This window comes from Pan troglodytes, chromosome 22, assembly GCF_028858775.2.
Source record: "Pan troglodytes isolate AG18354 chromosome 22, NHGRI_mPanTro3-v2.0_pri, whole genome shotgun sequence".
In the NCBI taxonomy this organism is placed as follows: Eukaryota; Metazoa; Chordata; class Mammalia; order Primates; family Hominidae; genus Pan; species Pan troglodytes.
In genome coordinates this window covers 44991374-45006154 of record NC_072420.2, presented here as the reverse complement: position 1 = coordinate 45006154, position 14781 = coordinate 44991374, and the positions used below count along the sequence as shown (strand labels likewise).

Here is a 14781-nt window from a genome sequence, read left to right as displayed (position 1 = left end):
GCGGTGGAGACGGCACTGCCACTCACAGCACAGACATGGCATGCAGGAGGCTCCCAGGAGCAGTCCTGGGGCTGCCCCCACACCCTCGTGGACTGCCGACATCTTTGTGCTGGCACCACAAAGTGCAAGAGGGGTCAGACATAACCATGACCCAAGGAGGAAAGCTCCTAGAGCTGAATCAGAGGCCAGGAATGAGTGGGGATCAGAGGGGAGAATGAGGGAAGGCTTCCTGGAAGAGGTGACATACAGGCAAAGATACGAGAAGGGCATTCTTGGGAGCCCAAGGGGCAAAGCAGGGATGGGGAACCTGCAGGTGTGTTTAAGCCCCAGTCCGAGCCACTGGCAAGGGGCCTGCCCTCCCCCAGGCCCACCCTGGGCTGCAGGCCGCGATGGAGCCGGTGCCCCCGCCCCCTTACCATCCGCTTCACAATGATGATCTTGGGCCCCAGCGTCTTACTGATGGTAAAAATGTGCATGAGCCGGAGGCAGAACAGGATGAAGTCCAAAGAAAGGATGACACGCCCGGGGTACAGCGTCACCGGGATGAGCCTGGCCGCCGGGCAGAAGCACACGCATCTCAGCCACCTGCTCACAGTGGCCCCCAGAGCTGCCCCCCGCCGCCCCTCCACCTGTCCTAGCCCAGGTGGCCCTGGAGGCAAAGGGCTCTGGTGGGCCCTGCATCCCAGGTGTTCCAAGCCGGCATGAGATTGAGGAATAGAGGCTCCCACTTTTCTTCAGACGCCCAGCCCCACAGGGCAGCCTGGCATGGCGGCACCTGGAGAGCCAGCAGGTAGCCAGGGCCCTATTGCCTCCGAGAAAGGGGGCCGCGGCCTCGCAGAGACACGAGAGCATCACAGGCAGTGCAGTGAGCCCACGGTAGGGAGGCAGAGGGAGAAAGCGGCAGCCGCGTGTCCGTGGAGCTGGGACAATTCCAGAGGTTGCCATCTGTGGCCCCTTGCACATGGACAATCTCAGCTCTGCCAGGAGCTCTCATGCCCCTTCTGTGCTCCCTCAACAATCCCAAGGGTAGGTGGGGCGCTGTTGCCTGGACACCCATTGGACAGATGACAATCCAGGGTTCACAGAGGAGCTGAGCCTCACCCGGTGTGGCTGGTTCTGGGCCCGGCCTGTGCTCATCCCCTGCGGGGCTGGCTGCCTCAGACAGGGGCCCGCCATCGGGGTGAGGCCACTCACCTGCAGGTCAGCCCTGCCACGAAGAGCAAGATTGCACCGACGTCCAGCTTATTCCAGAAGTCACTGAAGTACAAGGCTGCCTTCTTCATCAGCCCACACTCGTCAGGGTCATAGAAGAGCTACTGGGAAGAGGGGCGGTAGGAAGGCAGACAGGCTGTCACTCTTACTATCCTCACTGTCACTGTCACATCACTATCCACCATCATCATCACAGTCACTGTCACTATCATCACTATCACCGTCACTATCATCACTACCCTTGCTGCCACCATCACTGTCATATCACTATCCACTATCATCACAGTCACTGTCACTATCATCACTATCACTGTCACTATCATCACTACCCTTGCTGCCACCATCACTGTCATATCACTATCCACTATCATCACAGTCACTGTCACTATCATCACTATCACCGTCACTATCATCACTACCCTTGCTGCCACCATCACTGTCATATCACTATCCACTATCATCACAGTCACTGTCACTATCATCACTATCACCGTCACTATCATCACTACCCTTGCTGCCACCATCACTGTCATATCACTATCCACTATCATCACAGTCACTGTCACTATCATCACTATCACTGTCACTATCATCACTACCCTTGCTGCCACCATCACTGTCATATCACTATCCACTATCATCACAGTCACTGTCACTATCATCACTATCACTGTCACTATCACTACCCTTGCTGTCACCATCACTGTCATATCACTATCCACTATCATCACTGTCACTATCATCACTACCCTTGCTGTCACCATCACTGTCATATCGCTATCCACTATCATCACAGTCACTGTCACTATCATCACTATCACTGTCACTATCATCACTATCCTTGCTGTTACCATCACTGTCATATCACTATCCACTATCATCACAGTCACTGTCACTATCATCATTATCACTGTCACTATCATCACTACCCTTGCTGTTACCATCACTGTCATATCACTATCCACTATCATCACAGTCACTGTCACTATCATCACTATCACTGTCACTATCATCACTACCCTTGCTGTCACCATCACTGTCATATCACTATCCACTATCATCATCACAATCACAGTCACAGTCACTATCATCACTATCACCGTCACTATCATCACTGTCACTATCATCACCGTCACTATCATCACCGTCACTATCATCACTGTCATTATCATCACTGTCACTATCATCACTGTCACTATCATCACTATCACTATCATCACTATCATCATGGTCAGCAAATCCGAACATTGGTTCTGATCTGAAGAGAGCTGGGTCAGTGAGGGAGATGGGAACAGGACGTGGAGGAACAATGCAAAGTAGCGCTGGCAGCAGCTACCTCAGCCCCCTGCTCACTCAGCGCCTGTGTGTGTATGTGTGTATGTACATATATTCTGCATGTATGTGTGTATATGTGTGAATATGTATTGTGCACATATGTGTGTATATGTGTGTATGTGTGCATTCTGTATGTCTGCATGTATTTGTGTATGCATGTGTGTATATGTGTATGTGCATGCATGTGTGCATGTATATGTGTATGCACATACATGTGCATGCATTGTGTATTTATGCATGTTTGTGTGTGTGCACATGTATGTGTATATGTGTGTCTCTGTGTATATGTGTATTTGCATGTTTTTTGTGTGTACATGTGTATATATGTGTGTGTGTGTTCATATGTGTATGTTCATTCATGTGGGCATATGTATATATGTGCTTGTGTGTATGTGTATGTGTGTACGTGTGTGTTTGTTCATGTGCGTATGTATGTATATGTGCTTGGGTGATGTGTATATTTGTGTATGTGCATGTGTGTATGTGTATGTGTGTATGCATTTGTATGTGCATGTGTGTATGTGTGTGTGCATATGTGTACATGTGTATATTGTGTACGTGTATGTGTATGCATGTGTGTGCTGTATATGTATGTGTGTGCATGTGTATGTATGTATGTGTATATTTGTGTGTATGCACATGTGTAATGTGTGTATGCATGTGTATGCATGTGTGTATGTGTGTGCATGTGTGTATACATATGTGTTTGTGTGTATATTTGTATGTGTGTATGCATGTGTATGTGTATGCATGTGTGTGCATCTCTATATGCATGTATGTGTGTCCATGCATGTGTGTATGCATGTGTATATGTGTGCATGTATGTGTATGCATGTGTGTGCATGTGTGTATGTGTGTATGCATATGCATGAATGTGTGCCTGTGTGTACTGTGTGCATGTGTGTGCATGTATGTGTATATATGCATGTATGTATGTGTGCCTGTGTGTGTGTGCATTTGTGTGCACGTGTACATGTGTGTGCATGTACCTGTATGTGTATGCATGTGTGTGCATGTGTGTGTGTGTGTTGGAGCAGCCCCCTCAATGTCAGGTGCCAGCTGCCTTCCCACAAGGATCTTTGTTCTGTCAGGGGCCACACTGCTTCTTTAGCAAGCCAAGAGTGCAGGACCCTGGCAGGGGCTGTGGGAGCCCCCATTTGGCCTACTTGGCAGGAGTCCCCACACCCTCCCTAGCCCCAGGCCCCAGGCCCCAGCAGCTGGATAGGTGGGGCAGGTGACCAGCAGGACCAACCAGGGCCCTCCCTGGATCACAGACAGATGCAGGGAGAAGGAAGTGCCCCCTCTGCTCTCAGGCTGCTGCCCATGGGGCTGGGGCTGGGGGTGCATGGAGGCCTCTGGCCCCTTGTAGAGAGGGTCTGGTGGCAGAAGCCACATGGCAAGAGGAGAGCCAAGGAGAGCCCAGCAGAGCCAGGGCCACAGCACAGCTCCCAGGCCCCGCCAAGTCCTGGACCTGATCTTCCTTCCTGGGAACGCCGGTGCCTCCCCCAGGGCCCCAGTAGGCCGTGGTATTTACACAGTGCACACTGCTTTCTAACTGGGGTAACTGGGGGCCTGGTGGTCCATCAAGGTTAGAGAGCAGAGGTAAGTCTAAGCCAGGACCACTGCCCCGTGGGCTGACCCCACCCCCTCACCACTGCCCTGAGGGTCCCAAGGACCTAGTTCCCATTCACCGGCTGCCAGCAGGTGCAGGCACCGTGGGGGCACAGTGGAGACCCCACACAGTGAGGGATTCGCCCCACCTGGAGGGCAGCTTGGCCTCGCCCAGCTCCAGGGAGGTAGCCTCTGAGCCCTTGGAATGTCCGCCTGATGACGGTGTCTTTGTTCCTGGGGCCTGGGCCATGCCAGGTGGTCCCACGGTGTGATTTGGGGTGGGGCCCCGGGCAGTTTTCAGTTTGACCTTTGGAGGGCTGGAGACTGAGGTCAACCATGTGGTGTCAGCCTCGCCTCTGTGACTGACCTCCAGTAGACACCAAGGCCCGCGAGCCTCTCTGGGGACCGTGCCTCCATGCATGAGGCCACACATCATCACTGGGAGGATGGAGTGCCACCCACACCTCCACAGGGAGGGACTGGCCGGATGCCCTGGGCTCAGAGCTGTCCTGGATGCAGCTGCGTCCCTCCCCCTGGCTGGTTTAGTCTGTAGACTGTTGCTTAATAAACCATAAGTGAGCATTGCCACTCCCCAGCGTCTGTGGGTCCTTCTGGCTCGTTATTGAACGTGAGAGGGGTCTTAGGGATCCCACACCTTGCACTGCTCTTCCTGGGGGAAGGGACATACTCATAGTCCACAAGGTCAGGGCATCCACCTTGAGCTGATCAGCCGGTCTCCAGGAGGGAAGGATGTCTGGGCTGAGGGAAAGCAGGGAAGCAGGCGCAGGGGGCATGAGGAGGGAGGGGCTTGGAGGGCAGTGCCCCAGCCACCCATTTTGGGGAGGAAACACCGGCTCTGCTCAGCTTGCAGGGAGCTGGGCAGGCTAGATGGGGTGGGCTCTAAGCCCTGGGTCCCCTATGAGAATGCAGCCAAGTGGGTGGCCCCGGGCTGGGGCGTGGAAAAGCGGGTGGGGCTGTACCTGCCGCATCTCCTCGCACACCAAGGAGAAGAGCCAGAGGTAGATGGCACACTCGCACCAGGAGGGCACAGGCTGGAAGTCCACCATGAGCACGTAGGCGAACAGGCAGAGGAAGGCGAAGTAGGAGAGGATGTTCAGGTGGAAGACCACCACGGGTGCGGTGAAGAAGGCACGGGCACGGGCCGCGGGGGTGCCCACCTCCTGCAGCCTCTTCTCCCTGCGGCCGTCGCGGCGGAGAGGAGACAGTGACCGCCAGGGCCAGGGTCCTGACCTCCACAGGCTTTGGCCACCCCGTGATCCCCCGTGCCCCTCAGAGAGATGTGCTTTTAGAGGCAAAAGCACTCAGGGATCCGGGGCCATAATGGCAGCTACAGGCGGAGCCGGCACAGCACAGCCTGGGAGCCTCACACACAGCCACCGGGGTGGGGCTGGACCCCACAGCCCAGCAAAGTGAGGACACAGGGATGCCCGCTGACGCCCTGCCCATGGCCATGACCTTAATGGCTGCAAACAGGGAGGCCCAGCCTGCCCCAAGCCCAGCCTTGGGTGGGCCCCAGCTTCAGAGCTCCCAGTGCTCAGTGGACGCTCAGGCCTTAGTCACCCTCCTGTAAATGGGGACAGGCTTTCCTTGCCGTCCTCAATGGGGGTGGGGCTGACCACACTCCCCCTGTGGTATGCCCTGATCCCAGGTCCCTATCCCAGGGCCGCTGGAACGGGAGCAGAGGCGGCCATCAGTGACACGGCTCTGCCATCCTTGGGAGAGCAGGAGAGAAGCCAGCACTGCTTTAGGACACCTGAGCCGCTCCTCCCTGCCTCAGTTTCCCACCAGGATTCCTGAACACTCAAGTACCCATCCTGGCCGTGAGGAGAAAGGGAAGGAGGCAGGCAGTGTGGCCTGCGGGTTGCAGAAGGGGCTCAGCCACCTCGCTGGGGTCTTGAATCTGCCCTGACCCCCAGGAGACCCTGAGCCTCCATCCAGCCCTCAGTAAAACACAGCAGATCCCACAACGCCCCAGCAAGCCTCTGAGGAGGTGCAGGTGGGGACACCAGTCCAGGCCAGGTCTTCAACCATGGCCAGCCGTGTCCTCCTCCTTCATAAGGGAAAGCGATTCCATCAATACAGGCTCTGCGGCTGCGAGGACAGGGAGGCACTCAGCCGCAGCTCGCTGCTCGCATCCCAGACCTGCACTAACTGCCCACGCCGCAGACTGGCTCAGGTCTACAGTGCCGGCAGGAGCAGGAGACCATCTTTCCTGGCCTCCCCAACCCCAGGCTGATGTGGCTGAGGGACGGGCTCATCAGCATCATGAGATCAGTGCTGGGGCTGGGGCAAGGCAGGTGCTTCCAGCACGTGGGGCCCTGCTCTGCTTCCCACCCCCATCTCTACAGCCCCAGGATCCAGGGACAATTCTGAGGACACATGACTTGCTCCCAGCGAGGGGATCTAGGGAAGATCCTGAGCCCCCAGGAGCCTCTCCCGCAGCCCCACAGTCCCGCAGCCCCGCAGCCCTGCAGCACCTGAAGGAGATGAGGCCGGTGAGGAGCAGCGGGAAGGCCAGCATGCACAGGGTCACACGCCACAGCCCATTGTCCACGGAGAGCTGGCCCCACCACACCTTGGTCAGGAAGGCCTGCGGATGGGGGCAGTCTCAGGATGGCAGTGCCCAGCCCTGTGCCCCAGATGGTGCCCGTCAGCTGTCTGCTGAGGACTCGGGGTGCCTAGTGGACAGAGCTAGCCTGCAGTCTCACAGCAGAAAGTGGTGAAGACACAGAGCTTGCCCTGGGGCTTTGGGTGCCAAATCCCGCTTTTCACCTGACCTCAAGCTAGGGGACCCCATCTCTGCTGGCTTCGAAGGCCCCGCAGTTGCAGGCTGTAGAGCACTGGCCCCTCTGAGCTCTGCAGTGGGGGACAGGACCCCTCCCCAGGCCTCCCTAGGCCTGGCACAGCCCAGGACATGATGGGAGCTCATGGACTTGGCAATAGCTCGGCGCTCCAAGGAAGCCCAGCGTGCAAGGGGCACTCGCTGCGAGCCAGGCCCTGCCGGGGGTTCCAGGGTGATGCTGAGGGCAGCCATGCCTGGGAGCCCCTGCTGCTCCAGGGAGGACACGCCGTGTCCCGCTTATCCCTCCAGGGAGAGAGGGCGGACGCCGTTCCCAGAGCCACCTGGGCTTCTGCCTGCCGCTCCCAGGTAGGAACATCCATGGGGAGGTGAATTGCGATCTCCATGGCCACCAGCTCCTGCTTCTGCTTCATGTTAGCTTCCCCCCATCTGCAAAATGGGAGGCCAGAGCCTGGAGCAGGTGGCCGAGGGGTCAGGCGCTGTCCCCGAGCTGCTGAGGGCCCTGAAGCCTGTGTGAGTGTGCGTGCCAACTGCACCAACAGGAGGCTGTGTCCGCCCTGCAGGCACCACAGGCATCTGTTTCTGGAAGGGGTCCTTGGGAGGTCACCTGGATGCCCCCGTGAGACACAAACTTCATGTCCTTGGCCTCCAGGGCGAGCTGCAGGCAGGTGGTCTTCCCCCAGGCCTCGGACACGCGGGTGAGCAGTTTCTGGGCTCTCTCTTCGTCCTTCCGGTAGCACTCGGTGAAGACCCCTGGGCGGAGACATGAGAGCCCCGTCAGAGCAGCAGGTCACAATCACTGAGCCCTGGGGATGGGTCAGAGGGCGACCACTCTGGACAGTGAAGACCCCTGGGCGGAGACATCAGAGCCCCGTCAGAGCAGCAGGTCACAATCACTGAGCCCTGGGGACGGATCAGAGGGCAACCACTCAGGACAGCACCACCAGGACACAGGGAAGGAAACAGGGCAAATGTGGGGCTGATGTCTCAAAACACCCAGGCCCGGGGAAGAGGACCCCAGGGAGAGGGCATGTAGGGCTGGAACTGCCTCTACAAAAATGACAACAGGGAGAAAACTCAGACGGGGACCGAGAACTGACCTAATGGACTCCATCTTGCTTCTAACCTCCAAGCTGCCCTTGTCCATTCCTGGGCATAGGCCACACTAACTTTGAGAGGAACTTCGTTTATAGTTTAACTTCCAAACAGAGATGATAGCAGCCCTTTCCCGAAACGAACCCCCTTCTTGCCTGGGAGCAGTCTGCGTTTGTAAGACTAACAAAGTAGCCACAAATTAGAAATTACGGTTTAGGAGTCACGCAGCCAGAGGCCACAAGATTCCAAACCTCCCCAACTCTTCCTAGGAATATCATCACTTTTGGAAAACCCAGGATATTTTGAAAGCCTGCGTTCTGATGCATCACTGACGGCACCCCGACTGGAGATCTGGTGCAACCAGTTCTGTGACCACACGCAGAAACAGCAGACAGCGAGAAGAACCCACTTCGACCCCTGTGATCAGGAACAGCAGACAGCAAGAAGAACCCACTTCAACCCGCTGTGATCATGAATAGTAGACAGTGAGAAGAACCCACTTTGACCCGCTGTGATTTCATCTCTGGCCCAACCAATCAGCACTCCCCACTGCCTGGCCCCCTACCCACCAAATTATCCTTTAAAAACCCCAGTCTCGCCAGGCGTGGTGCCTCACGCCTGTAATCCCAGCACTTTGGGAGGCCGAGGTGGGCGGATCATCTGAGGTTAGGAGTTCAAGACCAGCCTGACCAATATGATGAAACCCCATCTCTATTAAAAATACAAAAATTAGCCAGGTGTGGTGGCATGCAGCTGTAATCCCAGCTACTTGGGAGGCTGAGACAGGAGAATTGCTTGAATCCAGAGGGCAGAGGGTGTAGTGAGCCGAGATTGTGCCATTGCACTCCAGCCTGGGCGACACAGTGACACTCCATCTTAAAAAAAAAAAAAAAAAAAAAAAGTCTCCAAATTTTCAGGGAGACTGATTTGGGTGATGAAACTCCAGCTTCCCATTCAGCCAGCTCTGTGTGAATTAAACTCTCTATTGCAATCTCGCTGTCTTAACAAATGGGCTCTATCTGAGCAGCAGGCAAGACAAACCCACTGGGTGGTTACAGGGCCGAGACTCCGGGATGAGGACCCCAGGGTGAGCGTGCAGGGCTGAGGCCCAGGGACGAGGACCCCAGGGTGAGGGCACATGGGGCTGAGACCCAGGGATGGGAACTCCAGGTGAGGGTGTGCATGGCTGAGACCCAGGGACAGGGACCCCAGAGAGGGCATGCACGGCTGAGCCATCGCCTGCAGCCCGTGCCCGGCAGAGCTCACCGATGGCTCTGTGCTCATACTCCTCCGCCAGCGCCAGCATCTCCTCCGAGCTGTCCGTGTCCTCCTCCTCCTTGGACAGTTCCTTCAGGATCTTGCTGCAGGCCAAGGCCGCTGCGATGCAGTCCTGGCTCTGGGGACCAGAGGAGCCACCGTGAGACTAAAGAGCCAGGCTCAACCCAGCCTGAGGAACCCAACACACTGCCCCAGGTGATGAAAACGAGGCCCGGGGACAGTGTGGGCCACTGGGCAATCACTGTGTGTGACCACATCTATACAGACAACTTAAGCCCCACCCCAGTCAATACACAACCTCTGATGACGGCCCAGGCTCCTGCGTGGCCTGTGGGAGGGGTCTGCTTGCCCTGCAAAGCCTGACGGACAGCACGGGCCCAGCACATGCACCAGCCCCCATCGGAACCCATGTGAGCTGCAGAGGGGGGCACCACCCGGCCTATGCGTGCCCAGTGAGACTTGGCCCTGGACATAACCACAGAACCAGTTTTTTTAGCAGAACTTTTAATTTAAAAATTCCTTTCCTGGGCCAGACGCAGTGGCTCACGCCTGTAATCCCAGCACTTTGGAAGGCCGAGGCAGGCGGATCAGAGGTCAGGAGTTCGAGACCAGCCTGGCCAATATGGTGAAAACCCATCTCTACTAAATTATAAAAAATTAGCCAGGCGTGGTGGCACATGCCTGTTGTTCTAGTTACTCAGGAGGCTGAGGCAGGAGAATCGCTTGAACGCGGTAGGCAGAGGTTGCAGTGAGCCGAGATTGTGCCACTGCACTCCAGCCTGGGCAACAGAACAAGACTCGGTCTCAAAAAAAAAAAAATTCCTTTCCTGCATAGAACTAAGTTCTTTGTTCTCCAACTCCAGGTGCCCCAAGTCCTTCCCAGTGTTGGAGATGCCCACAACCCCTCAACAGCCTCCACAGCCCTCCACACCCCTCCACACCCCTCCACACCCCTCCACACCCCTCCACAGCCCTCCACACCGCTCCACACCCCTCCACAGCCTCCACAGCCCTCCACACCCCTCCACAGCCCTCCAGACCCCTCCACAGCCCTTCACAGCCTCCACACCCCTCCACACCACTACACAACCCTCCACAGCCTCCACACCCCTCCACACGCCTCCACAGCCCTTCACAGCCTCCACAGCCCTCCACACCCCTCCACACCCCTCCACAGCCCTCTACAGCCTCCACAGCCCTACACACCCCTCCACACCCCTCCACAGCCCTCCACAGCCCTCCACACCCCTCCACACCCCTCCACAGCCCTCCACACCCCTCCACATCCCTCCACACCCCTCCACACCCCTCCACAGCCTCCACACCCCTCCACAGCCTCCACAGCCTCCACACACCTCCACATCCCTCCACACCCCTCCACAGCCTCCACACCCCTCCACAGCCTTCCACACCCCTCCACACCCCTCCACAGCCTCCACAGCCCTCCACACCCCTCCACATCCCTCCACACCCCTCCACAGCCCTCCACACCCCTCCACACCCCTCCACAGCCTCCACAGCCCTCCACAACCCCCCACACCCCTCCATACCCCTCCACAGCCCTCCACAGCCCTCCACACCCCTCCACACCCCTCCACAGCCCTCCACACCCCTCCACAGCCCTCCACACCCCTCCACACCCCTCCACAGCCTTCCACACCCCTCCACACCCCTCCACACCCCTCCACACCCCTCCACATCCCTCCACACCCCTCCACAGCCTCCACACCCCTCCACACCCTCCACACCCCTCCACACCCCTCCACACCCCTCCACACCCCTCCACACCCCTCCACACCCCTCCACACCCCTCCACAGCCCTCCACAGCCTCCACACCCCTCCACATCCCTCCACACCCCTCCACAGCCCTTCACAGCCTCCACACCCCTCCACACCCCTCCACAGCCTCCACAGCCCTACACACCCCTCCACACCCCTCCACAGCCCTCCACAGCCCTCCACACCCCTCCACAGCCCTCCACACCCCTCCACATCCCTCCACACCCCTCCACACCCCTCCACAGCCTCCACAGCCCTCCACAACCCCCCACACCCCTCCACAACCCCCCACACCCCTCCACACCCCTCCACACGCCTCCACAGCCTCCACAGCCCTCCACACCCCTCCACACCCCTCCACAGCCCTCCACAGCCCTCCACACCCCTCCACAGCCCTCCACAGCCCTCCACACCCCTCCACAGCCCTCCACACCCCTCCACAGCCCTCCACAGCCCTCCACACCCCTCCACAGCCTTCCACACCCCTCCACACCCCTCCACACCCCTCCACAACCCTACACACGCCTCCACATCCCTCCACATCCCTCCACACCCCTCCACAGCCTCCACGCCCCTCCACGCCCCTCCACAGCCTCCACACCCCTCCACACCCTCCACACCCCTCCACACCCCTCCACAGCCCTCCACACCCCTCCACATCCCTCCACACCCCTCCACAGCCTCCACACCCCTCCACACTCCTCCACATCCCTCCACACCCCTCCACACCCCTCCACAGCCCTCCACACCACTCCACAGCCTCCACATCCCTCCACACCCCTCCACACCCCTCCACACCACTCCACAGCCTCCACATCCCTCCACACCCCTCCACAGCCTCCACACCCCTCCACACCCCTCCACATCCCTCCACACCCCTCCACAGCCTCCACACCCCTCCACATCCCTCCACACCCCTCCACACCCCTCCACAGCCCTCCACACCCCTCCACAGCCTCCACACCCCTCCACAGCCCTCCACACCCCTCCACAGCTTCCACAGCCCTCCACACCCCTCCACAGCCTCCACAGCCCTCCACACCCCTCCACAGCCTCCACACGCCTCCACACCCCTCCACAGCCCTCCACACCCCTCCACACCCCTCCACAGCCCTCCACAGCCTCCACACCCCTCCACATCCCTCCACACCCCTCCACACGCCTCCACACCCCTCCACAGCCCTCCACACCCCTCCACAGCCCTCCACAGCCTCCACACCCCTCCACAGCCTCCACACCCCTCCACAGCCTCCACACCCCTCCACAGCCCTCCACAGCCTCCACACCCCTCCACACCCCTCCACAGCCTCCACACCCCTCCACAGCCTCCACACCCCTCCACACCCCTCCACAGCCCTCCACAGCCTCCACACCCCTCCACATCCCTCCACACCCCTCCACAGCCTCCACACCCCTCCACAGCCCTCCACACCCCTCCACAGCCCTCCACAGCCTCCACACCCCTCCACATCCCTCCACACCCCTCCACAGCCTCCACACCCCTCCACACCCCTCCACAGCCTCCACACCCCTCCACAGCCCTCCACACCCCTCCACAGTCTCCACACCCCTCCACAGTCTCCACACCCCTCCACAGCCCTCCACACCCCTCCACAGCCTCCACATCCCTCCACATCCCTCCACACCCCTCCACAGCCTCCACACCCCTCCACAGCCTCCACACCCCTCCACAGTCTCCACACCCCTCCACAGCCCTCCACAACCCTCCACAGCCTCCACATCCCTCCACAGCCCTCCACACCCCTCCACAGCCTCCACATCCCTCCACAGCACTCCACACCCCTCCACATCCTCCACAGCCCTCCACAGCCCTCCACACCCCTCCACAGCTTCCACACCCCTCCACACCCCTCCACAGCCTCCACGTGCACTTGGCCTCAGGCTCTCCAGCCACGCTCTCCAGCCACACTCCCCAGCTGGCCGCTGGCCTATAGCTGTGTCTGCTGAGACTGAGAAGCCAGTCTTATTACCTGTGCCCAGATGATTCCTGCCAGCTCCCGACGGTTCTGGACAATGGCCCAAATGAGAAGGTCACGGATGGGGTCCATGGTGAAGGTCACATGGCCTGAGGAACGCTTGTAGAGGGACCAGAGGCTCACTCCCTGCACCTGGTGAGCAGTGAACTGTCAGAGCCCCAGCCGGGCCGCCTGGCTCAGAGTCACTGGCGGAACCTGTCAGAGGTGCAGGCCCTGACCCCAGCCCCAACCTTCTCAGGATCTCACTGTCCCTGGAGAACTACAACCTGCACTTTCAGCAACACCCTAGATCATTCTTATGCACACTGAAGTTTTTTAAAACACTGTTCTGGAGACATCTAGAAAGTGAAACGCCCGTCTAACTCCTTTACCAACATGTGTAGACTCTTGTTTCATGCCAGGCACTTCAAGGTTCCCCAGTCTTATCTGATGGCATCAAAGCTGCTTTCAACAAAGCAAAATTCTGGCACAGTGGAGTATGTTAATAGGTCATTGACTGTCTTCTCCCTGAGGGACTCTCCTGCAGTGTCTCTGGCAGAGAGGCCACTAGGAAAGATCTGTCAGGTGGGCAATAAGGCTCACTCATGAGCAAGCACAGGGCACCTCGCCCAGACCCACCTCCCTGCATGGCTAGGCTTTTCCCCGGACCAGGAAACGCGTACTCAGGTAGCTGGGAAACGCTCCCCAGAAGTAGAAAAAAAACCATCTCCCACATCACATACTGTACAAAACACACCTCAAGTGATCCTGGAAATTTCCTGAAGGTTTTTCATTATAAAGAAATGTGTTTTTCTTCCTAAACCACAGGTACAGATAAGCCTGAGCTTCTGCTTTGGACCTTCCTAAGCATATTCCAACTGAGTGTCTTAAATAAACGCACTGGACTTAAGAAGCGCAGATTGTGAATGTATAAAACCAAGCCATACCCGGCCTGGCACGGTGGCTCACGCCTGTAATCCCAGCAATTTGGGAGGCCGAGGCGGGCGGATCACGAGGTCAGGAGATCGAGACCATCCTGGCTAACGCAGTGAAACCCCATCTCTACTAAAAATACAAAAAATTAGCCAGGCGTGGTGGCGGACACCTGTAGTCCCAGCTACTCGGAAGGCTGAGGCAGGACAATGGCCTGAACCCAGGAGGTGGAGGTTGCAGTGAGCCAAGATTGCGCCACTGCACTCCAGCCTGGGCAGCAGAGCAAGACTCCATCTCAAAAAAAAAAAAAAAAAAAGAAATGTGTTTTTCTTCCTAAACCACAGGTACAGATAAGCTTGAGATTCTGCTTTGGACCTTCCTAAGCATATTCCAACTGAGCATCTTAAATAAACGCACTGGACTTAAGAAGCGCAGATTGTGAATGTATAAAACCAAGCCATACCCGGCCTGGCACGGTGGCTCACGCCTGTAATCCCAGCACTTTGGGAGGCCAAGATGGGTGGATCCTAAGGTCAGGAGATCCAGATCAGCCTGGCCAACATGGTGAAACTCCATCTCTACTAATACAAAAAATTAGCTGGGCATGGTGGTGGGCGCCTGTAATCCCAGCTACTTGGGAGGCTTAGGCAAGAGACTCAATTAAACCTAGGAGGCAGAGGTTGCAGTAAGCAGAGATTATACCATTGCACTCCAGCCTGGGCAACAAGAGCGAAACTTTG

The 14781-nt window shown here is 57.8% G+C and overlaps 1 protein-coding gene across 10 annotated transcripts in view; it reads right to left on the bottom strand.

Annotated features, from left to right (window-relative positions):
* The window catches only part of TRPM2 (transient receptor potential cation channel subfamily M member 2), a 137763-nt gene that overhangs the window by 78741 nt on the left and 44241 nt on the right, over positions 1-14781 (bottom strand). For all 10 annotated transcript variants that reach the window (XR_010154459.1, XR_010154458.1, XR_010154460.1 and 7 more), the window contains 7 exons: positions 13124-13261; positions 9341-9470; positions 7587-7732; positions 6657-6769; positions 5139-5355; positions 1195-1313; positions 417-549 (listed from right to left, as the gene is read on the bottom strand). Coding sequence is in view for 4 of the 10 variants with exons in the window: in XM_024352442.3 (XP_024208210.1) it covers positions 417-549; positions 1195-1313; positions 5139-5355; positions 6657-6769; positions 7587-7732; positions 9341-9470; positions 13124-13261 (996 nt within the window). In the remaining 6 variants the exon portion in view is untranslated. The remainder of the gene's footprint in view (positions 1-416; positions 550-1194; positions 1314-5138; positions 5356-6656; positions 6770-7586; positions 7733-9340; positions 9471-13123; positions 13262-14781) is intronic.